The sequence below is a fragment of the Vitis vinifera genome, chromosome 18 (genome assembly GCF_030704535.1).
Source record: "Vitis vinifera cultivar Pinot Noir 40024 chromosome 18, ASM3070453v1".
Lineage (NCBI taxonomy): Eukaryota > Viridiplantae > Streptophyta > Magnoliopsida > Vitales > Vitaceae > Vitis > Vitis vinifera.
Window position 1 is genome coordinate 35,180,670 of NC_081822.1, and position 23,322 is coordinate 35,203,991.

The window sequence follows — 23,322 nt, forward strand, 5'->3', positions numbered from 1 at the left end:
TTGGGTGATTATTGATTTAACTAGCTTATAATTTGGCCGTCTTTATTTTTTATTGAAATCATCATACCTTGATGTTTGGAAATTGAAGATTCAGGGCCCTTTTGATGGACTGTCTAGTGGAGTGTGTGGGCATAGGAATGAATTAACGGAGACGTGAAAGCTTTGATCAGTCCATGAAATACAAATGAAAGGTTATCACCAAAAATTAAGCATGCGTGCATTGATAATAGACAAGTAAATGAGAGAAAATGAACTTCAAATCTTACTTGACAACGATACTACTATAATGGGATATTCCTCAACATAGTGGTTATTACTTAATTTGGTATCAATAACTATGCTAAAACCTTGCCCATTACTGAAAATGGACAGGGAATAAGCAAAAATATTATAATATGTCTGTAATTGATTCCTTTCATCATAGTAACCCATTGGCCAGATTGGCTTAGTTAACTAAATGAAAACCCGATTTCTTATATTTCGAATGAACCAAAAAGGATACAGTAGTAAACAGCTATGGAACCAATATGTATGAGGATAAAAAACAACAACAATTTTGATTGAAACTAATCTTGAAATAATCAATGGCTAAGTACATCAGGTTGTGTTTATAAAGTCCTAGTTCATAAGCACTAAATTCTAATGCTAACACTCTCTCCAAGTGCTTTCAGTCTGCTGCTTCAATACAAGTACTCTATATGTGCGCTTGATAGTAACTTGCGCTTGATAATAACTTCTCGTGTCCTATATATTTATACCCGATCAAGGGCTGCCATTTTATTAGATTGTTGAGTAATGACGCTGCTTGTTGAAGGATTGTGAGACAGAACAATCTCATACCCATCATCACATGACTGCATCCCCTCGGCCATGAGTTGCCAAACCAAGCCTCCACCAATTCCTCCACTTCTTGCAAAGTTGTAGATGTTGGTATAAACAACATTCAAAAATGAATCCCTTTTATTTATAATTTTAATTCTATTGTACGAAGGAATTAAGAAAAAACTTTTATTCTAAAAAAATATAAATTTTAACCTAAAATAATTTAGTATATACTTTATCAAGTGTAAAATTTTAATGAACAGATTTTTATTTTATAAAAAATAAAAATAAATAAAAAAATTATAAAAGTTTAAAACTCACTTAGCTTTAAGTGGCTAGTCAAATATCTCATGCTAAACAAATTAAATAATTTTTATATGAGCAGATAGAGAAAAGGACAGTACTTCAAATGAAAAATGAAGAGAAGTTACAATTACTTGTTCTTCGTGTTAAGGATAATTAGCCTTTCCATTACAATTTACCATATGTATCATATTTGACCCTTGATTACATGCTATTCCTTTGTAATCAGTTTGATATTATTTCCTACTTTCCATTTCTTTTATAATCAGTTTGATATTATTTGATTTGTAATATTCTATAAATGATTATAAATAGAAAACTCTCACCACCTTCTCAAGTGTGGTGGTTTGACAAATATTCTTACTTTGTATCATATCCGGCTAGATTGCCTGCTTCCCTCATGGCAGTCCTCCATTTCCTTATCTTTTCCTTTCTCTCCTCATCTGCATTTTCCTCATGATCGGTAAATGCTTCTCCACAAATCCCAGTTTGGTTCCGCACTTCAGACGGATCCACATGATAGAAAATTGGGATAACCGTTTGTTTCCTTTCCTCTTTGCATTGCATGATCTTGACAAGCTCTTCCAGACACCATTTGGAATGAGCATAGGTTTTTGAGAAAACAATAATTGCAATCCTTGATTCTTCAATAGCTTTTTAAGAGCTCTGGTGCAATCTCTCCTCCCCTTGGGTGTTCTTCATCATCTCTGAAGGTATTAATATTGTTACGAATCAAAGCCGAGTAGAGGTGATCAGTAAAGCTTCTGCGAGTATCTTCACCTCTAAAACTCAAAAACACATCGTAGCTCCACTGAGAGTGAGAAGTGGAAGAAGAAGAGGGTCTCTGGATGCTAAGGGAGGCCATGGTTGAACAGAAATCGGAGGAAAAATAAAACATATAAAATTATCAAGTCCATGGGGTATTTAATTAGGCCATAAGAGATCGTGTGAACTCACACATACATTAAATTAAAGTTATTGAATTAATTTTTGTCTTTTCTATAATGAGCAATAAATATTCCTGTAGAAAATAAAGGTTTATTAAGTTGATAGGTGAGGGAAAGCTATATAACAACTTCGGTATTATAAGCTTGATTTTTTAAAAATAAAAAATATAATAAGTCATATGACACATAAAAGTTCATTTTTTTTAAAATCAAGTCAAACATTTTTATCTTATTATAATTTCTTATTATTATAATAAATAAAATAATTTTTTAAATATATTTTCCTATTAAGATATATTATTCCTAACCACAATCGAATTTTTATAAAAGAGCAATTAGTTTCTTATATGAATGTTTTATTTAATCAAGATAAACATGGAAAGAAATTGTTATCACATGTCCTATATTGAGAAAAATTATATATAAATTGGAAATAATTTTAAAAATAATAAAATCTAAAAGTTGTTTCACTATTTTCTAAAATTAATTTTAATTTCTTATAATTTTGCTATTTTTTTGTTGATTTTTTAATAATTATTTTAATTATATATCTATATATATATATATATATATATATATATATATATATATATCTATATATATATATATATATATATATATATATATATATATATATATATATATGTGTGTGTATATGTATACATACATATTAAAAAATGTTACTCATTTAAGTGGTTTCAAATGATTTATTTATTTGCATGAAAAAAACATGAATTGATCATCTTTTGAGATGTAGTAAGAGTCGTTTGGTTTAGGTCACAGTGGTAATGAGTTGGAAGGGTCTAGTACCTTTTGAAAGAACAAAAGGAGCAACAACCCTAAAATTCAAAAGTGTTGGAATATTAAACAATGTCTTGGTCAAAAAGGGAAAGCGCGTTGGATCATATATTGAAAATAATGTCTTGTTAACAAAAAATAATGTCTTGGTAAAAATAGAAAACATATAGGAACATTGAATAAGACAATACCATATGGTTAGGAAAGGTTATTCTCTAATCTTTTATCCTTATTGACTCATACACTTGTTGAACCTCCTTAACAATAGAAAGAAAGTTCATTCTTATGAATCCTCAAAATGAATCAAAGAGATAAATTTCAATTTTGAAGTAAACATAATTATTTTTCTATTTTTGTTAAAAAATTGACAATACTTAATTTATCATGTAAGAATCAAAGAATAATAGCAACTATTCATACAATCGGTCTCATTTTGTTGTAACAAAACTTATGATTATTTTTCTTCCATGTATATGAGGTTACTATAAATTCATTTCCCACTTGTCATGTGATTCAAATAGAACCTACTAGATGAAATTTCTCTCAACATATTTCCGCATCACAATTTTTCTTTCATTTTTTATTTTATTTTGAATTTGCATTAAATAAATTTCAACCATAGATACGCACTAACAATATTTAAATAAAGATGATAATGTATTTAAAATTTTAATAAAAACTGAGTTGAATTTTTCAACTTACGTTTGATTTCCTTCTGTTCACCTAATGTTGGCATTAAAATACAAAAAAAAAAGTCATTGTCTTCGGGATTTTTTCTTGTGAGCTTATCCTCAAACTTTCTTAAAAAACTAAGTTGATTATTGTTGTGCTCACTTAATGTTTGCATTAAAATACTAGAAACTTATTCTTGTGAGCTTATCCTTGCACCTTCTTCGAAAAATATAAGATTGATTCTTATTGATAGGAAGATAAGAACAAAAACTTCTAATAAATTATATTTTGGTATATTGATAATTTAATGGGAAAAAACGTTAAATTTTATAAATGTAAAAAGATGATATAGTTGGATGACGCATTTATACAAACATATGAAAAGAACATTTATAGTCAATAAATGAAAACCATGTAAATATTCAAAAGGCTAAAATCACAATTGATTGGAGCAAAAAAATTTAGCTCATCCTATATTTATTTTTTATCATCATATTCTTATCGAGCTTCTTAGGCATCAAATATAAAAATTCTCTATTTAAAATCAAAATAAAATAAATAAGATCTTGTCAACTACAATTTTAATTCAACTATTTTTGTTGCTAACTAGTTCCTTGATTTTTGGTACTTCGATTTCTCAAACAACACAAAATTTCATTTCAAGGAAGACTCATTAACAACATGAAATTCAAAATTACATATGCAACAACCCAACCCCAAGCTTAAGTAAATTTGTAATTTTATTAATTAAGAAAATAAAAACTTTGGGCTATTTAAATATAATTGGATTTTAATTTTGAGTTTGGGTTCAAGTTAAAAAAAAATTAATGAGCCAAATAAATTAATTGGGCATTTATATTCAAACAATTAATCTTTAGTATTAAGATTTAATTGAATTGAAAAAAAAATAGAAATAAGATAATAAAGGGAGTAAAATAGTCATTTCTCATTAGAAACCTAGGTATGAATATTCACTCTTCTTTACAAAAGTCTTTTTGTATAGAGAGCAAATGTAGGGTTTGAAATCAATCTTTGAATGTAAGCACGTATAGATTTAATATTTACTTTCATTTTTAATTTTCATGGGAATTATTAAATATGATCAAATTTTATGAAAAAATTAAATAACATAGGATTCTAATTAATTATAAAGTCACTACCATTAAAAGTCTTGTGGAGTCTAATTTTTAAAGTGATATGAAAAAACAAGCCCATTATACGTGGGTCGGTTCTTGTTTGGGCTTTCTTAGTTTGCTGCATTTCTAGTGTGTTATAAATGGGCCCAGCTTCGCCTGATCCTCATATCGTTATTAGCAAAGCTTTAGAATGTCTTATTATTACATGGTTGGATATTAAAATCTTGGCGCAGCCCATTTATAATACCGTCAATGTTTTTCTTTTTCTTTTTCCTTTTTTATTTTGGAAATATGTAGGAGGGTGCCCTTTTAGAGTGTACAAGTTCTGGGGCCCATGATTATGTTGATGGAGAAGATTAAGGAAGACCTCAAGTCCATCGTCTCTATAAAAAGCGTACATAGTAAATTCCTTGCATATGAATCAGCCTGTTTGATGTGGGGCGCAACTGCTATCGCTACAGCTGGTGATGTGTTGCTAGTTGCTGCAGGGAATGTGCTGCTGTGGCTGCTTAATTATATTGGTGCTGCTGTTGACGTTGTTGCTCCCTCTTCAAGAATATGGGTACAAGGCGAGAGGAGGGCTTACCCAGATGAAACCAGAGCAATCCAAGACACAAAACTACCGTGCGGCATTTCATCAACCAGGTGGTGGGCATTATCAACTGAAAAAATATATCAACTGGAGTTTATTATTTTCTATATATTGCATAAACTTTAAAGATATTATGGTCCGTTAACATTGAAAATTAATTTATATTCATTATTTTTATAAATATAATATCAAATATAAATCAAAAAGTATAAGTTACAAATTTCAAAGGGTGTTTATGAGTGGATCAATTTTTGGTCTCAATTAAAAAAGCTAATTGAAAATAATATAAATATAATATGTTTTTATTTTATTTATTTATGGTGAGGATTATAAAATAAATTGTTATTTTTTAATTTTAAATAAAGTAAACAAATAAGATAAAATAGAAATTAAAATCAAAAGAAAAAAAATTAAAAATCAAACAATATAAAATATTGAAAGTGATTGAATAAAAAAGAAAAAGTTTACAACTCAAATAAGATCAATCTAGAAAATACATTACATATTAAAATATACGCATAAAATGCATTTCATACTGTTAGATGGTAAAAGTCCAAGTAAAAAATCGTAGGTTGATGACCTGAATTGCATAGGTTGCTTTCAGACCATTGGGACTTGTTAGGGTTCAAAGTCAAAAATAGGACTAATAATATTTAGTAATATCATCTCAAGCCTATTCCAAAATATGGCAACATGGTAAAATTAAAAATTAACATAATGCTTAATAATAATAATAATAAAAAACCTTATTGGTTTTTTTTTTTAAAAAAATCACTAGATATTGTATAATTTTTCTAAAATGAATGAGAAAAGTTATAATTATGAATCTCTTGAAGAAAAACCTTTCAATTGCAATCGCACTCCCTTAAAAAAAAAAAAAAAAACTTAAACATAAAAGGGTTAAATATATAATATGAGTAAATTCGTTAATCATCACATAAAAAACAATTTTTCCAGACCCCCTCGATCAACCCCATGAGCTAACCCAAGCAACTCAATGTTGACATCCTAAGCTAAATGGTATTATCTGATTAATTATTTTACAAAATATACATATGTTATATCTTAAAATTGGTTACTAAATTATATTACAGTTATCAAATATATTACCATATATAAAATACAACTTAATAAATCTTAAGCATAATACAAAGCACAATAACAAGATATGTTAATTTAAGTTATTAAGAGCTTATTTAGTTGTGTGATTTAAAAATAGTTTTTTGTTTTTAAAAAACAAAAATTATCTTTAAAATTTTCTAACACTATTTACCGTTGCTTTTTGGAAACACTTTTTTAAAACAAAGTAAAATAAAGAACAATTTTTAAAAAACAAGTTGAAGTTGTTTTTACCAGTTTTTAAAAAACAAAAAATATATAAACTCATTTCACTATGTTTTTTGAAACTTGTTTTTAAATTAAAGAATAAAAAATAATTTTTCAAAATAAGTTTCAAAATATCATCTATACACATTCTTTTTGAATGATTAAGAATCGAGATTTCTAACCAGTCGGTTATTATTATTTTTTTTTTATAAAAAATTGAAATTTACTTTATCATTTATTGTATGAATATCATATGGATTTAAAAAGAATTTCACACTTAGACATGTACCTCTCAGAACATTTGAAGTGAAGATGTTCTTGTCTTCTTCAATTTGAAGGCTCATTATGACTTTGAGATTCACATTCCTTTAATTGACATGAAATGTTTGACTTGCCTTGACTAATAAGGACCTTCATGGCTTACCTGATAGAGGTTGGGCCTTTACCGTTATCCACTCAGCAATGATGTATTTTCTGCACTGAGTTATTTAATAAAAATGGTTTTTGAGTAAAACAGATTTGGATTTTGACCTATGGAGGCCTATGGACTTTCAAAACAGGGGTTCACTAGGGAAAAAAAAAACAGAGAAGAAAAAGAAGAAAAATGAGATCATTGGAAGAATTTTCAGCCCCTTTCAATCACTTAGCCATATAATAGAAACTAAGAAGAAGAGAAAGGATCGTAGCTCACAAAAAGCTTGAGATAAATGTTTAGCATCTTCTGCAGCATATCCATCCAACAAATTTGCAAAGAAGCTCCAACCAGTCGTGCATATGATCCTCTTCATCATCTTGGGCATCAACAACATTACTGTTAATAATCTGTGTCGTTGTATCCATGGGAGAATCGCTATGCTCAGTGCACTGTGTCCAGTCATAGCTTGTTTGTGCATTAGAATTAGTATCTTCTGCTGCTGATCTGGTATCACAACTTCTCTGCTCATCACTATACTCCATCATTGTCTGATGGTCGCGCTTGGTGGCTTCTGTGTTGTCACAGCTTCTCTGACAATCAGTACTGGTATCTTCTGGGATGTTGCTGTTGATAACATCACGTGTATATATAAGATAGTACCCACACTCTTTCACTTCGACTGGTGCATCCAAGCTATGAAATGAAGCCTTCAAACGTCTCCATTCGTTTGACCAATACTGCTTGTCAATAGCAACCTTGGGATAATAAGTCACACACATTTGACTTGATTCATCGCAAATTGGGCAGCAATAAAACTGGACATCATCCACGTGACAGCATTCAGATTGATCACCACAGATACTGAGTTCGCAATTCAACTCATCACAAGCCATAGAAATAAAAATAGAGTATAAAGCAAATCCTAAGAAGTCATCTTTTCTGTACCAATCCATAGGAAGCTCTATTGTTATTTGAGATCCTTTTTTTGGCTGGCTTATCCACTCTGGAATTCCATTATTTCCCAAAATAACAACTCTGATTGCCTTGTTCCAATAGGAGTCGCATTCAAATTCCTGCACAGAAGTACAGTGTTAATACTCTGTTCATAAGGAAAAAGGGCTGAATGTTATGAAAATCATACCTCAATCATTGATTTGAAGCATTTGAACAGAGAAAAACCAAGTTCACTTGATGGACTTGATGAAGTTTCCAAGCATGTGCAACTGTGGACATCTAAATATCGTAAACTTGGCCGAAGCTCTGGAACTTGTCGACGCCCCTGGCAGTGACTCAATTGAAGGACTCTCAGTTTAGACAGTTGAATGATGCCTGCAAGTATGCTACTAAAACAGTCCATGCTTAGATTTAGACCTGAAGCACGCAAATCCTCTAAACATTGCAAACTCCTCAGGTTCTCAGGAAATTTCTCAAGTTTTGTACAGAAACTGACATCTAGAGTTTTGAGAGAACTCAAATTACAAATGCTTTCTGGAAGACTCACAAGGTTGGTGCAATCTGAAAGATTCAAATATTGAAGCCCTCTTAAATATTGAATTGATGCTGGTAGTTCTTCTATAGCAGTTCCATCTAAATGAAGCACTCTTAAATTTTCCACATCCTCAACGATTTCCGGAAAGCTCCTTAATCGTGAACAGCCTGAGCAGAAGAGAGTTGTAAGGGATTTCAACTCACATATGCTACTGGGAAGATGCTCAAGGTTTTTGCATTCCCGCAAACATAAGCTATCAAGTTCTAAGGGACACTCAATAGTGGGTAGTTCATTGATGGCATTTCCCTTTAAACAAAGCTTTCGTCGGGATTGCACATCCCCTTGACATTCCCGGCAAACGGTGGATATCATTGCTTTACCATGGTTCTGTTCATGATCATGGGCATATATAAGATGGATCCCACACTCTTCTACTTTCACTGCTTTACCTCTCAAGTAGCCACAAAATGAAGCCGTCAACTCCCTGCATTTATTTGAGTGGTACTTCTTCTCAATCAAAAGCTTAGGATAATAAATCATCCACATTTGTGGTACAACATAGCATTGAAATGAGGGAAAAAACTGGAGTTCATCCACAAACTGAATTTCACGACCACGCAAAGTCAAACCATACTCGAAGTAAGTTGCATCATTATCCAGTGTCTCCTCAGATTCATTATCAAGTGGATAATAGACACAGTACAAAACAAAACCCAACAAGTCGTCATTTTTATACCAATTTTGAGGAAGCTTTGCTACTACTTCAGCTCCCTTTTTGTGATGGCTTATCCAATTTGGAATTCCACTACCGTCTGAAATAAGATTTACTTGGGCAAAAGATTTTTCTGTAGGATAAATCTCGCATTCCAAATCCTGCAGAAAATTTAATTAACACGTAAATCCCCATGTCTCCACAAAAAAAGTTGTGTTCTATGAATATCATACCTGAATCAATGATTTGAAGCAGTTGAATAGAGAAGACCAGAGTAGACCTGAAGAAGTTTCCAGCCGTTTGCACCCATGTACATCTAAGACACGCAAACTGGATGGAAGCGCTGGAATTTGTCGAAGCTCTTCACAGTAACCCAAATCAAGGAGTCTCAGCCTAGAAAGTTGATTGATCCCAGCAGGTATGCTCCTAAAAGGATTCCCGATTAGAAGTAATTCTTGCAGAGATGATAGCTGGCAAAATTCAGTGGGGATTCCTCCTTCATCTATACAGCAGACAGATAGATCTAACACTTGCAAGGAGTACAAGCCGCAAATATCACTCAGGACTACTCCTTGCATTAGCCCTGAGCAAGTTAGATTTAACACCTTTAAGGAGCATAAACCTGACAAAGAAAGCAATTGGCAACATCTTGAATTTAAGCCCCTAGCACAGAGACGCTTCAAGCTTTGCAGCCTCCCCAGGTTTTGTGGCAATTTGTGGAGTTCGAAACAGAAATTGACATTGAGATCTTCAAGAAAGCGTAAATTACAAATGCTTTCTGGAAGAGTCACAAGGTTTTTGCAACTTTCCAGATTCAAAACCTGAAGCCTATTCAAATGTTCGATTGAAGATGGTAGCTCTTTTATAGCCGTTCCGTTCAAGTGAAGCTGCCATAAGTTTTCCATATTCTCCAAGATTTCTGGGAAGTACTGTAATTGTGAACAGTCAGAGCAAAAGAGAGATTTTAGGGATTTGAACTCCCAAATGCTTGTTGGTAGACTCTCAAGGTTTTTGCACTCTCGCAAACACAAGGTATCAAATTCAGAGGCACACTCAATGGGTAGTAGGTTGATTGTCTGACCCTTTAAACAAAGCTTTCGGTGTTCCACGTTCCTCTGACATTCCAAGCAGCTAGCATCCACATCCTCAGTCTTTACTGTTGGATCTTGAGCGTATAAAGGTTGTAACCCACACTTGAGCACCTTAAAATGATTACGAGAGTCCTTAAATAAAGCCAAAAGAAACATGGATGTATTGGTGAGACTGCTCTCCAGAATAGCAGCCTTGGGATAGAATATCACCCACATTTGTTCTGATACACCTCCATCATGGTAGCATTTACAAGTAGTGCGAAAACTGAAATGTCGCACACACAGGGAAGAAAATCCATAGCCATCACCCAATGACAATTGACATTCTAACTCAGTGGAGATTGAAGATTCAGCTTCAGGTAAATCGTCAGATTCATTCAGGGCTTCGTCACCAGATTCATTCTCTGATGTTTGTGCAAAATCATTTTCAGGTATGTACTCACATTCTTTGAGTGGAACATAAACAAAGCATATAGCAATTCCCAAGAAGTCATTATTTTCATAACAATTCTGAGGAAGGCCCATTGTGATCTGACATCCCTCTCTCTGATTCCTTATCCACTTGGGAATTCCACAGCTTCCCGGAACAACAATACAGATTCCATGGCCAATGAAGTCAGAATCAGGGAGAAATACTTTGCTTGAACTGCTCTTGTATTTCAAATCCTGTACAAAAGGACAATGTAAATCCAGTGGGTCTGTGCCATTATGTGAGTTTTTATGAGAGAGTTTGTTATCGGTTTTTGCTAAATTGATTCCCAGTTTTAGCTTTATTTGATCTATGCTCCTGAATCTACTTAATATCCCTTTTAGATGACTGATAGTCAATCAACATGAAAGTGAGCGACAAGATTAAGTGTGAAAACTGAAGTGAGGGGAAACTGAAACTGAAAGTGAGTAGAATAAGCAGATCTCTTCTTCACTTGCAGTAGCTTCTTCTCCATACAGATTCAGAGATCTTATAATCGTAGCTTCAACTTAACTCTCAGAATCTTAAAGACAAAGTTCGCTCAAGTTTCAAAAATTCACAGAAAAATTTCTCCTCAGGTTTCTCTTAGTCCTATGAGGCGAGAGACATGTAGCACACACTTATTGGCTTTTTTCCATGCAAGTTTCAAGGTGGAGCGTCTAATGAACTAGAACATTCCCTCAAATCCTAGTGGAAATTCACACTAGAAATTGCAGAATTTGGTAAGGAAAACTTTAATTCATTTTATCCATGAATAAAAAAGATTTAACATTAGAGAGAATAACTCACGTATATTAAAGCATTTTGGTGCTAAGTTCTTTTTATCCTTGATCTTTTATGAGATTGAGCCAATAAGGCTTACACTTAAAATTTAATTTGTTTGAAACACTCCTCTAAAATCAATCATTCAAATATTAGAAAACAAGTAAAATATTTTTCATATGTTGATTAATATACCCAAGGTAGTTCTTGAATTATCCTAACACAAATATCTTTCAAGTCTTAATTTTGTCAAACCAATATATATCTTTAGATTTCTAAAGGAACTACTATACTAACGCACATTCATCCATGAGTTAGGTAGATTTTATCTCTTGTAAGAGTTCAAAGATAATGCAAACAAAATTCACTGTACAATTAATATCTCTCAATGGTATGTTATTCAACTAAAACTAGTAGTGTCTTATGTTAATGGGCTTAGTTTTATAATGTAAAACTAGATCTTTAATCCATTAATAGCTCTCATGTTATGACAAGGCATAATTATGATTTATCACTCTCACCATAATCCTTTTAACATATGTTTTATCGAAAGTAATTGCTTGGTTTGTTAGCTTCTTATTAAGCTAGGCAACTGAACAATTAAAATATAGAAACATCCCCTATAAGTGTTCTTCCCATCTTTAGACCTTCCATCCCTATTCAACATTTGCATGAAAAATGTTGTCTACAAATATATTGGTGTAATACCACAATCCAAGTTTACAAGTACCAACCACAAATATAATGATTCTATTAATAACTCCAAGGTGTGATTTCTTAGGAAGAATCTTATCAAGCATAAACTCCAGTTCTATAGGTTTATCCAGCCTAAATGTCATTAGATAAAGAAGGCTTCCAACCATTGATCTACAGGTGGATAGATTTACAAACTTACCACTCCCATCTCTTGTAAAAATTTTCCTACAACTTTTCTATTGTCGTGACCTAGCTAAGTTCAACCATTTTAATTTAGCTTATAGGGAGGGCCCCATCGCTAACATTTCCAATCACATTGTGGATAGGATGATCACTAGCTTCTCTTATTTTGCTCCATGTGGATGTTTGCTTGATTTTCAACATTGAGTTCATTCACATTCTCAACCATTCAACTCTTTTTTCTCACCTAAATCTAGAATGTTTGATGAAATATCCTTAAGAAAAACACATTATTTTCTTTACTTCCTTAGTCATCTATCAATACATTGATTGATTCAATTACAACTCTTTAATTATTGAAGAAGATCTTAAAGGCTTTAATCCAAGTTGAGTATCTAACAAAAATTCTTTCAACATGCTTTGATTCAAACATCCTAATTTTTAGAATTGTTTGGATAAGACATTGTTTCTAAAAACTATATTTTACATTAAGCTTCCTACTTGTCTAAACATCATAGCTAGTCCTTTTGGTTCTAACATATAGGTGGACTCAGATAGAAGTACAAGATGTTGTGTTTATGGATTCAACTTGACAAGTTGTTAGAGCCTTTGGATTAATCCATTCTAAACCTAGGATTGTTGGGGTGTTTGCAAAAACTATCTTAAGGATCTCTAGATCTAAGCAACAAAAGCATATACATGAAAAACTATAGATCCATGTGCTTAAAAAAATACACCTGCATTGTTTCCAAAATGATTTCAGTCTATGAAGAAGCTAGTGCAAATCTCAAAAACCAAGAGTACTTTTGCTCGATGGCTCTCTTTCTTGGATCTAGGCACTTGTAGATGATGAAATCCTCATAGAAGGGTGGAGGCTAAGGTTCCTCTCTCTAGATTCTAAAGAAATGGAAGAAGAATAAAAAAGTCCTAACCCTTAAATGGGTTTATATAGGATTCCCTATGGGCTTAAGTTACTTGATCCTATCTTAGGCTTAGGGGTCACTAAAAAAAGCCCACTTGGATCCTAATTAAATAATTAGCCCTATTAGGGTCCAATTAATTAATTATCCTTTTCCAAAAACATCATTCATAAGATCTAAAACAACTTTACGTTTTTACCAAAACACCCTTATGCACACGTATGAATAAATAACCTATACATCCCTTAAGTAATGTGTCACATAGAAGTATGAACTCGAGTAGGGACCATTAGGCTTGGTAGGAAAATAGTGGCTCCTTTATAATTTAATTCTAAAGTTGACTTAATATCCTTCTACAAAAAATCAGTTGCACTCTAATATCCTATGATATTACATTAATATAAAATACATGGGTTTGTGACCTACTAACGACTAAAAGCTAGCTCCTCATGAACTGGTGTGCATAATATAACAAGGTGAACACTTTCAATCTTTTAAGATTAACTTTACAATCCTTGAGTTATAGACCATCCCATTAAGTGATAAATTGACATACTATAACTCACAATGAACATATGTTAAATTCTACTAAACGAATTACTGCAACCATAAATTTCATGATCACATGTCCTTAATGTCACCCAATGGGATACACTATCTTAATCCCATGAGATCTTATGATGCGTATCTTATGCAAATCTATTGCCACCTACCTTAATCAATAATGACCTAATCCCTAGGAAATATGTGACCATCATATGGATTCACCTGTAAATCAAACTAACTAAAAACTTCCAACAATAGCTCATTATTTTCTTAAGGTTGAGAGTGCATTTGGTATAGTAGCTTGGTGAATCATGACTACCTCAATAGCTAATGTCATGATTCATTGTAAATTTTGTTTAATGTGCAATAATATATACTAATGCACTCACCTTAGAAACGTCATCCGAATGACTAAGACAAGTCAACTTGTTAATTAGAAGGTAGTGTACTATAATCTCAAATGGATTGCCTAAAACTATCAACCAACTATGAACAAATCATAAATCTTGCAAGGAACCCATGACTTGAATCTTTCCATAACTTCTAATGCACTTAAGTCATGTATAATACCACTATTGCATGCATGAATACTCAAATCAATATCAATGTGAACATGGATAAATTAGTGGAAACTCAAGCCTAACAGTGTTACATCATCTCTTGCTTGCAAGGGCTCTACCTTAACACCAATAATCAAGTAGTTTCTTGAAATCCAATATAATATGTGCTATTTCTTGGAGCACTTTATTTTTTCTTTCAATAACTTCATTTTCTATGGAGTTTTAGATGTTGAAAGCTCTTCTTTCATTTCCTTCTCCTCACAAAAACTCTAGAAGTTAGAATTACAAACTCATTTTCTCTATTATTTCTTATTTTTCTTACCTAAAATTCATTTTTATTCATCATTTGAAAGCATAACACTTTGAATCTTAGGATGTACTTCTTTCTTCCTAGGCATTGCACTCTCATAGGACCAATGATGAAAATATCGGTAATCACGCATATATTGCTACTTCGATTTTACGGTTATATCGGAGATATATCGACGGATATTTTAGAAAAAAATATCGATAAACCTAAAATTGATCAAAATTTATAAAAATATAAAAAAAAACTTCATAAAAATGTAATTAGAAGTATACTGATATTTTTAAGTTGTTTTATTAAATAATTTGATATATATATATAATATGATTTATCATATTTGATAATAATATCGTATGCATCGATAAAAATATGAATTTTATAAGTGTACATTTATTATTAAATTACATCTAATATTATGATATATTATTATAATATGTATAATTTTAAAATATATATTAATATTAAAATTATGATACATTTAATTCAATTGTATTAAACAATATAAAATAAATTATGATATATGTACAATTTTTTAATATTTAATTAATTATTAATGATATTAAAAACACTATGAAGAAAATAATATAATTTTTATATTTTTGGTAATCAATTAAAAGAAAATTTTGCATTTAATTATAAAATAATTATAATTAATTTGCTCTTTAAAATATTTTTTTAATATTTTCTTTATATAATGGGTTTAGCTATATATATGTTTAGTGCATATCATATAATAAGGGCAAGTTAGCTCGGATGGCAAGTGGGTTGAACCTCAAACCTTTTGGTTTGGGGTTCAAATCCCCTCAACTTCAAAATAAAGGGTTCTTTTTCAGGCACAGTAGCGTGTTTGACCGTCGTTGACCCGTGTTGACCATGTGATATATCGAGAAAAATGACGATTTATCTCCAAAATCACGAGATATCGCCGATTTTCTCCATGAAATATTGTATCGATACCCTCCCATACATGATATATTGGCGATATATCGCCAATATATCGCAATATTTTCTTCCTTGCATAGGACCCATTAAATCCATATGTAACATCTCTAAGAGCCTAGAAAAAGAGAACATCATTTTTTTTTCTAACTCATGTGAATTCATTGTCCTAGATAGGATAAATAGGATTTTTAGGCTTTCCTAAATGGGAATTGCTTTAATTAGTTCTTTATTTGTAATCCTAGACAAATCATTAGAGTTAAAATGCGCTATCATACACTCTTTGGATGTAAATTTCACATTTTACAACTATGTGCACTATAGATGATGAGGAAAAAGTAGAGAGGTGTACAAAAGCATAACAAAAATTATCAAAAATTCTATTTCTTACCAACACACATCCTTGAATAGACACTGATTTTGAGTAAAATGAACAAAGCACATACAATCACAAATTTAACTTGCGTTAATTAAGTTTGCTTTCAATCCCTCAATATATACTAACTCCTTGAGTATAGGTAAATTTGGACCTTCTATGGTACCTTTCGCTTTCAAGTTGGTTATACGTAATGCAGCCATCCCTAAATACAAACAAGCTTCCCTTTATAGGTTCAAACATGGAGAAAGACTTTAAGTTCATTGTTGCTTTTACCATTCCCAAATACAACCAAACTCCTTCTATGAGTTCAAAATTCGAGAAAGATCTAGGTTCTCTATCATACAACTAGAGTAGCCACTCTCAAAATCCAAAACGTGTTTTTCTCTAGCTCTTAGGCCCTATGGTCAACTAAGGCTTTTTGGTTCTCCTTCTTAACCCAGATTTTCTTTCCAATGGGCAATTTAAAGCCTATTCAAGAATTGTTTTTAAAATTAATTTTTCAGTTCTTAAAAATAGAAACCTATTTTCTAGACTAAAACCATGTTTGACAACTTTTTGACATATTATAGCTTGTTGAGAATTTGTTCTAAAAATAAGGTTTCTCCTAATAACATATTTAAATTGCTTTCAATTGTTTTCATTTATTTTATAGGGTTGTTTTAAGAAAATAATAATAAAAATATAAAGAATGATGAAACATAAAGAACTAAAAATAAAAGTTATTTTTAAGAAATATTTGAAAATACAAAAAATATATTAAGAATGTTCTAAGTTTCTAAATAGACTTTTATTCTAGAAGACATTAGACCAACTATTTTTTAAAACTTTTTACAATAGCGGTTTTTGAAGAATTATTTTCAAAAAAATTCCTAAACAAACCCTTAACCTTCGAGGATCTAAAACTTTGCACTAAGTTTGGTGTTTTATTGTTGGATTTTCTTAGTCTTGCAAGCTTTATGATGATCATGCAATATTTTCTTTAATTTACTTTTCATTTTACGTGAGCATTCAGTTTGACTAAGTATTGAAGCATAAGTTTGGCTTACATTCAACTTCTTTTATGGACAAAGCAATGGAGCTAGATCAGATTTCTTTCAATTTAGTCAATTCTTATTTACGTGGCTCATAATCAAATTGTAAGACATTCAATTTTTTTAACAAGGCACCATGCTCATTTTCAAGGTAAGAGATTTTTTTCAAGCAAGGAAGTCTCCTCTCATACTTCTTTTATTCTCATCCAACTTTCACAATTTTCATCTTAAGGCACTGATCATACAAGGCTTCCTAGGCAAAATCTCAAATGATAACTTTTCTTCCAAATATGTTGTATCATGAGATGAACCTTCAAAATTTTATGATTCAAGATCAGTTTCAAATTTAACATTTTTCTTTTCATTGCGAAGTGATATAGAAGGTAACAAGTATATCAACAATTTCGTCAAGCATATCATGCTCAAAAGACACAAATATCATCAACGTCATGTGATAATAATCATAATTATGTTTATGCATGTTTCTAGCAAATTAATGCAATGAAATTTGTACACTCTTCATCAAAATCATACCAAATTACTTCTATGACCTTATCCTTCTGACATTCAAGTAAGTGACCTTTCTCCACACAGTAGAAACCTTGAATCAACTAGATCTTTTTTGTGTTTTTTTATCTTTTTATCACATTTCTTTTCCCCTGTTTATGGTCTCAAATAGGTTATCCTTTGTTTCTTGAAGCTTTTTGAACTTTTTGAAACTTTATCAAGTCTATAAATTTCAAATATTGGTCATTTTTTATTCCTATTCTGATTTAAATGCATGTTCATCTACTTTTAGTGCAATATTAATGTTTCTTCCTCTTAGGACCAATTGAGGTCATCTCCAATTGAAGGGAGCCAACTATCTCATCTAGCTTAATTGAATCAGCAGTGTTCCATTCCTCTATTGTTATGGCCTTAGGTCTAAAACGAACAGAGAAGATCTTAACGGTTTTCAGGTAACCTTGGAATCAAGTAAAGGCCTACATAGATTGAAAGTTAGCATTCACAATGTCCATGATTTCAATAATATATTCAAAAAATATTTTTGTTGTGATCATTTGAAATTCATTCCTTCACCTATCACAACTTTACATAGTTTTTCCTACCCTAGTGGGATATATATCCTATCTCTATTTAGCACCATATCAGGATATCAACCAAATTGAACAGAACTCCAATCTCTGTTAGACTTCATTTTAAGGAAGTATATCAGTTTTACCTTGGAATGAGCATAATTATCTCCTTTGAAGTATGGACATCTACCTATAGAGGTTCTCGGAGAATTTCCATCTTAAGAGAATATAGTTTATCCATATTGAGAACATGAGCAAACATGTTTTGATACAATTTATGAGTTTTTAAGAGAGTATGCTATGAACTTGAGATCTCTTTTAGATGATCAAATAACATATGCACATGAATGTGATTGAGTGATTAGCACAAGCTCACAGACTAAAATGTCTCTAATGAAATCTCAACAAACAAGCACACAAATATTGCACAAGATATAACATAAAAAAATCTCTAAGTGGAGAAAGGAAAAAAAAAAAAAAAACAATGGGTGCCTTTGTTGTTGCAAATCCACTATGAATATAAATCCAGTTTTGTTTACAATTCCCTCCACCAGTGAAAACAAATGGTCTTATATGATCAACTCCATTTACTCTAGGGTTATAAAGGAAACACTTGTGGGCTGGCAGGCAGTAGCTCCTCCCAACTCATCATATTTCCAAACCCATTTGCTCCATCAAATTCATAAGAAGCTAACAAAACAACTAGCATTTTATATCATCCAATATCTATGCTAGTTAATTTGCCTGGAAAAGACAATTTCTACCCTAAATATGCCAACATACAGGAATACATACAATTTATACAAACATTGTACGCTAACACAAGAAAATCATACCTCACTTGCTGATTTGAGGCAATTCACCAGAGAATGCATAGGTGGCAATGAGGTCCCAATTGAGCTGTGCATATCTAATAGTCGCAGACTTGAAGGAAGCTCTGGAATTTGTGAAACCTTCTTGCAGTGACTCAAGTCAAGGGCTCTAAGGTTAGAGAGTTGACTGATACCCACAAGCATGTCACTGAGGGTTCCTCCTTCCTCTGGATTGCACCGACTTAGATTTAATACTTCCAGTGAGGATAGATGAAAAATACAATGGAAGACTCCTCCATTTAGATTGCAGTTTCTTAGACTTAATTCTTTCAATGCGTTCAAGCAGTTATCACTCTTTATTACTCCTGGTGTTAGATTGCATTGATCTAAATATAGTTTCCTTAAGAGGGATAAACCTGACAAAGAAGGCAATTGACAACTGAGCGAATTTAAAGAAAGAATCTTAAGACATGGCATTCTTCCCAGGTCCTCCAGCAATCTGTCAAGTTTTGAGCAGCCATCAAGACTTAGAGCTTCAAGAGATCTCAAATTACAAATGCTGTTCGGGAGGCTCTCAAGGTTTTTACAATTATTCAAATACAAGTTGCGGAGACCTTCTAGAAGTTCAATCGATGATGGTAGCTCTTTTATAGCTGTTTTATCTAAACTAAGCTTCGCTAGTTTTCCAATACTGCGCTTGATTTTTGGAAAACTAGTTAGTTTTGAACAGCCACTGCAATTAAGTGTTAAAAGGTGTTTCAACTTATGAATGTCCCCAGGAAGATTCTCAAGTCTTACACACCCTATAAAATTCGAGGAAAAAAAAAAGTTAGTTTAATAACAACACTCTTATATGTGTGTGAACCTTAAGTAAAATTATACAACCTGAAAGATTAAGTTCCTCCAAATTTGGCACGTTTGAGAAATTTGGTAGTTCAATAAGCTGTTGTGAATCTCTGAGATCGATGAACCTTAAATTTCTAAGATACTGGAACAAAATAGAATTTCTATTAATAAATCAATTTTAAAAAAATTAAAAATATTATGAAATAAAAGCATAAATAAATAATAATCATACCATGTTTCCTTTCCAAAGTCGTTTTATGTTACTATTGCTCAAACCGAGGAAAACAAGATCATTTGGATGAAAGTTTGGTGGTAGAGATTCTAAAGAATATCCATCCCAACCGAGACATGTCAAGTCATCAGACGGAAATACAAAATCTTCAGGAAGTTGTTCTATGCAATTGTGGGAGAGGATAAGCAATCTAAGTCTATTCATCCTTTTGAAAGCTTTGCATGTAAACTGTATCTGTTCTGATGTGTCCATATGAAAGAATATCCCTTCAATTTTTTCAGTCCCCTAGATAATAAGAGTATAAAATTAGAAAAGCACGATACATGTAAATCCTTACTAAGGTGATATAGATGAATATATATATATATATATCTTACCGTGTTTCTTTTCAATACTCGATAAATATCTGTATGTCTCCATAATCTGCTCCTCTCTCCTGGCTCATTAGGACATTCTTCATCAACAATGCCCTTGCCCATTTGGGCTAACAAATCATGCATATCTATTGTATTGTCCTCTAAAATGGTTATGAAACATCTATCAACGAGAACATTTATTCCACTTTCCGCTTCGCATCCGGAACCATCCAATATTCTTGAAACTGCTTCCACATCACCTCCTTGAAAGAAACATGCAATGTCGAGAAATATCATCTTTTGTGTATAATCCAATCCATCAAAACTTATTTTAAGCACTTTTACAATTTCCATGTTAGGCACCTTTCCCAACTTCCGCAATTCGCTTTTCCAATCTGATAGTCTCTTTCCAAATAATAGAGAACCCAAAACTTTAAGTGCTAATGGAAGACCGTCAGCATATCGTACTACTTGATGAGAGAGATCTCCATAACCTTCCTTCGGATGATGTTGTTTAAAGGCATAACGACAAAAAAGTTGGAGAGCTTCGTGAAAATTTAACTTCTCAACTTCATACATATCATTCATTTCATGCCTAGTTAGCAAATCTTTTTTCCTAGTAGTAATGATGATTCTACTTCCTGGACCAAACCAATTATGCTTTCCAATCAAGTGTTCTAATTGTGTCAGCTCATCTACATCATCCAGAAAAACAAGAACCTTTTTTGAGGAAAGCTTGTCCCTTATTTCTTTGATACCCTCATGAACATTCCTTAAAACTATTTTCTTCGTTGTCCCTAGAATATCATTAAGAAGTTGTTGTTGTAACTTAAGAAGACCAGAATTTTCTGTGGATTCTTTTCTGACATCTGTGAGCAAGCTTACACTTTCGAATTGATTTGAGATTTGGTTATAAAGAGCATTGATGATGGTGGTCTTGCCGATACCACCAAGCCCATAAACCCCGACCATGCGAACATCATTAAACCCAATCTCCAACAATGATATTAGTCTTTCCAAACGATAATCCATTCCGACAATGTTCTCGGTAACAGCTAAAGTCTTAGGGAAGCTTCTAGGGACGTTCTCAATAATTTTATCAATAAGTTCTGTTTCATACCTGCGAATTGCAAAGCATAATGGGACATGTGTACTGGCGCATTAGGATGAGTTGCAAAAAATAATAAATTATATGAAATAAATTTAATGATGCCTAGTTTTCCAACTATAACTTAGCAGGGCTAAAAGGAATTTAAATTAAAATAAAATAAACCACATCTATCAAACTACTCATGAGTACAGTTTCATTATTCAATATATATGATAGAAATAAGGGAAGAAAATGCAAAATATGAATTGCATTATCAAAAGTGGAAAAAAAAACTCTAAAATATTTTGTGTGTTAGCTTATACTATTCAATCTTTTGAAAGGTTCAAAATAAAGTTGAGTTGTGTAGAACATTACTACCCTATTTTGATAAGGGATTCCATCATAGGATCAACTGCGCATCCAAGCTTTTTAATCTAATAATTTTACTACTGATTAGATGGTCAAGTTTAAAATTTTAATGAACAGATCTTTATTTTATAAATAATAAAAATAAATAAAAAATTATAAAAGTTTAAAACTCACTTTAGCTTTAAGCGGTTAGTCAAATATCTCATACTAAACAAGTTAGATATTTTTTATATCAGCAGAAAGAAAAAAGGACAGTGCTTCAAATGACAAATGAAGAGAAATTACAATTACCTGTCCTTCGCATCATATCCGGCTAGATTGCTTGCTTGCCTCAGGGCAGTCTTCCATTTCCTTATCTTTTCCTTTCTCTCCTCATCTGCATTCTTCTCATGATGGGAAAATGCTTCTCCGTAAATCTCACTTTGGTTCCGCACTTCAGACGGATCTACATGATAGAAAATTGGGATAACTACCATTTGTTCCCTTTCCTCTTTGCATTTCATGATCTTGACAAGCTCTTCCAGACACCATTTGGAATGAGCATAGGTTTTTGAGAAGACAATAATGGCACTCCTTGATTCTTCAATAGCTTTTAAGAGCTCTGGTGCAATCTCTTCTCCCCTTGGAAGCTCTTCATCATCTCTGAAGGTATGAATATTGTTACGAATCAAAGCCGAGTAGAGGTGATCGGTAAAGCTTTTGCGAGTATCTTCACCTCTGAAACTCAAAAACACATCGTAGCTCCACTGAGAGCGAGAAGTGAAAGAAGAAGAGGATCTCTGGATGCTAGGGGAGGCCATGGTTGAACAGAAATTGGAGGAAAAATAAGGTTCTTCGGGTGTTGAGTGACTTAATTCCCCTAGCCTTATGTGAAGTTCGGATGTTGGTGGTGGGATGTGCTCTTTCTTTCTCAATTATTTCTCCTTAGCTGTATCCCTCTAGCTTTGAATGATGGTGTGGTTCACATGGTCAAGACCGTGCTTCAATAATTTCCCTTCACTCTCTTCTTTTTCATTTTCATGTCACTTTTCACTTTTTGGCAGTCAACAATGGCCGGCACTCTTCTCTCTGCAATTTCCAATTAATTTCTAAAATGTAAAAAATAAAAAATGATCAAATCCATGTGGTCTTTACTTAGGTCATAAGATCGTGTGAACACACATTAAATTAAAGTTATTCAATTAATTTTTGTCTTTTCCATAATTAGCAATATTACGGTAGAAAATAGAGGTTGATTAAGTTGATATGTCAAGTAAAGCTAACAACTTTGGTATTATAAGCTTGATTTTTGTAGATAGAAAAATATAATGAGTCATATGACAAAAAGTAAAGAAAATTTTGATCTTGAAGAGTAGAAAGAAGCACAAAACCTTCATGAAATTTTAGGGAAGAAAGACCATGCTCAAAACTCAAAACTCGACATTTAAATTCTCACAACCTTTTCACATT

At 32.1% G+C, this 23,322-nt stretch overlaps 1 protein-coding gene and 1 pseudogene across 1 annotated transcript; both read right to left on the reverse strand.

Moving 5' to 3' along the window:
* Positions 1–1,485: 1,485 nt before the first annotated feature.
* LOC132253178 (disease resistance protein RPV1-like) lies at positions 1,486–1,990 on the reverse strand (annotated as a pseudogene).
* A 5,198-nt stretch (positions 1,991–7,188) lies between these two features.
* On the reverse strand, positions 7,189–22,835 carry LOC104877471 (disease resistance protein RPV1). The gene is made up of 8 exons (XM_059734786.1): positions 22,165–22,835; positions 20,436–21,534; positions 20,059–20,343; positions 19,866–19,968; positions 19,005–19,783; positions 9,446–10,969; positions 8,153–9,373; positions 7,189–8,084 (listed from the first exon to the last, which is right to left on the reverse strand). Exons 1-8 carry the CDS (start codon positions 22,671–22,673, stop codon positions 7,308–7,310), a joined length of 6,297 nt encoding a protein of 2,098 aa, XP_059590769.1. The 5' UTR covers positions 22,674–22,835; the 3' UTR covers positions 7,189–7,307.
* Between the last annotated feature and the right edge of the window lie 487 nt (positions 22,836–23,322).

Bases quoted from the DNA above. Each gene is read 5' to 3' on its own strand.
- LOC104877471 (XM_059734786.1), bottom strand. From the start codon at position 22,673: ATGGCCTCCCCTAGCATCCAGAGATCCTCTTCTTCTTTCACTTCTCGC. The intron at 10,970-19,004 runs GTATGATTTTCT...CCTTTTGTACAG, and splicing joins GCCTCAAATCAGCAAGTGAG to GATTTGAAATACAAGAGCAG. The intron at 9,374-9,445 runs GTATGATATTCA...AATTTTCTGCAG, and splicing joins GCTTCAAATCATTGATTCAG to GATTTGGAATGCGAGATTTA.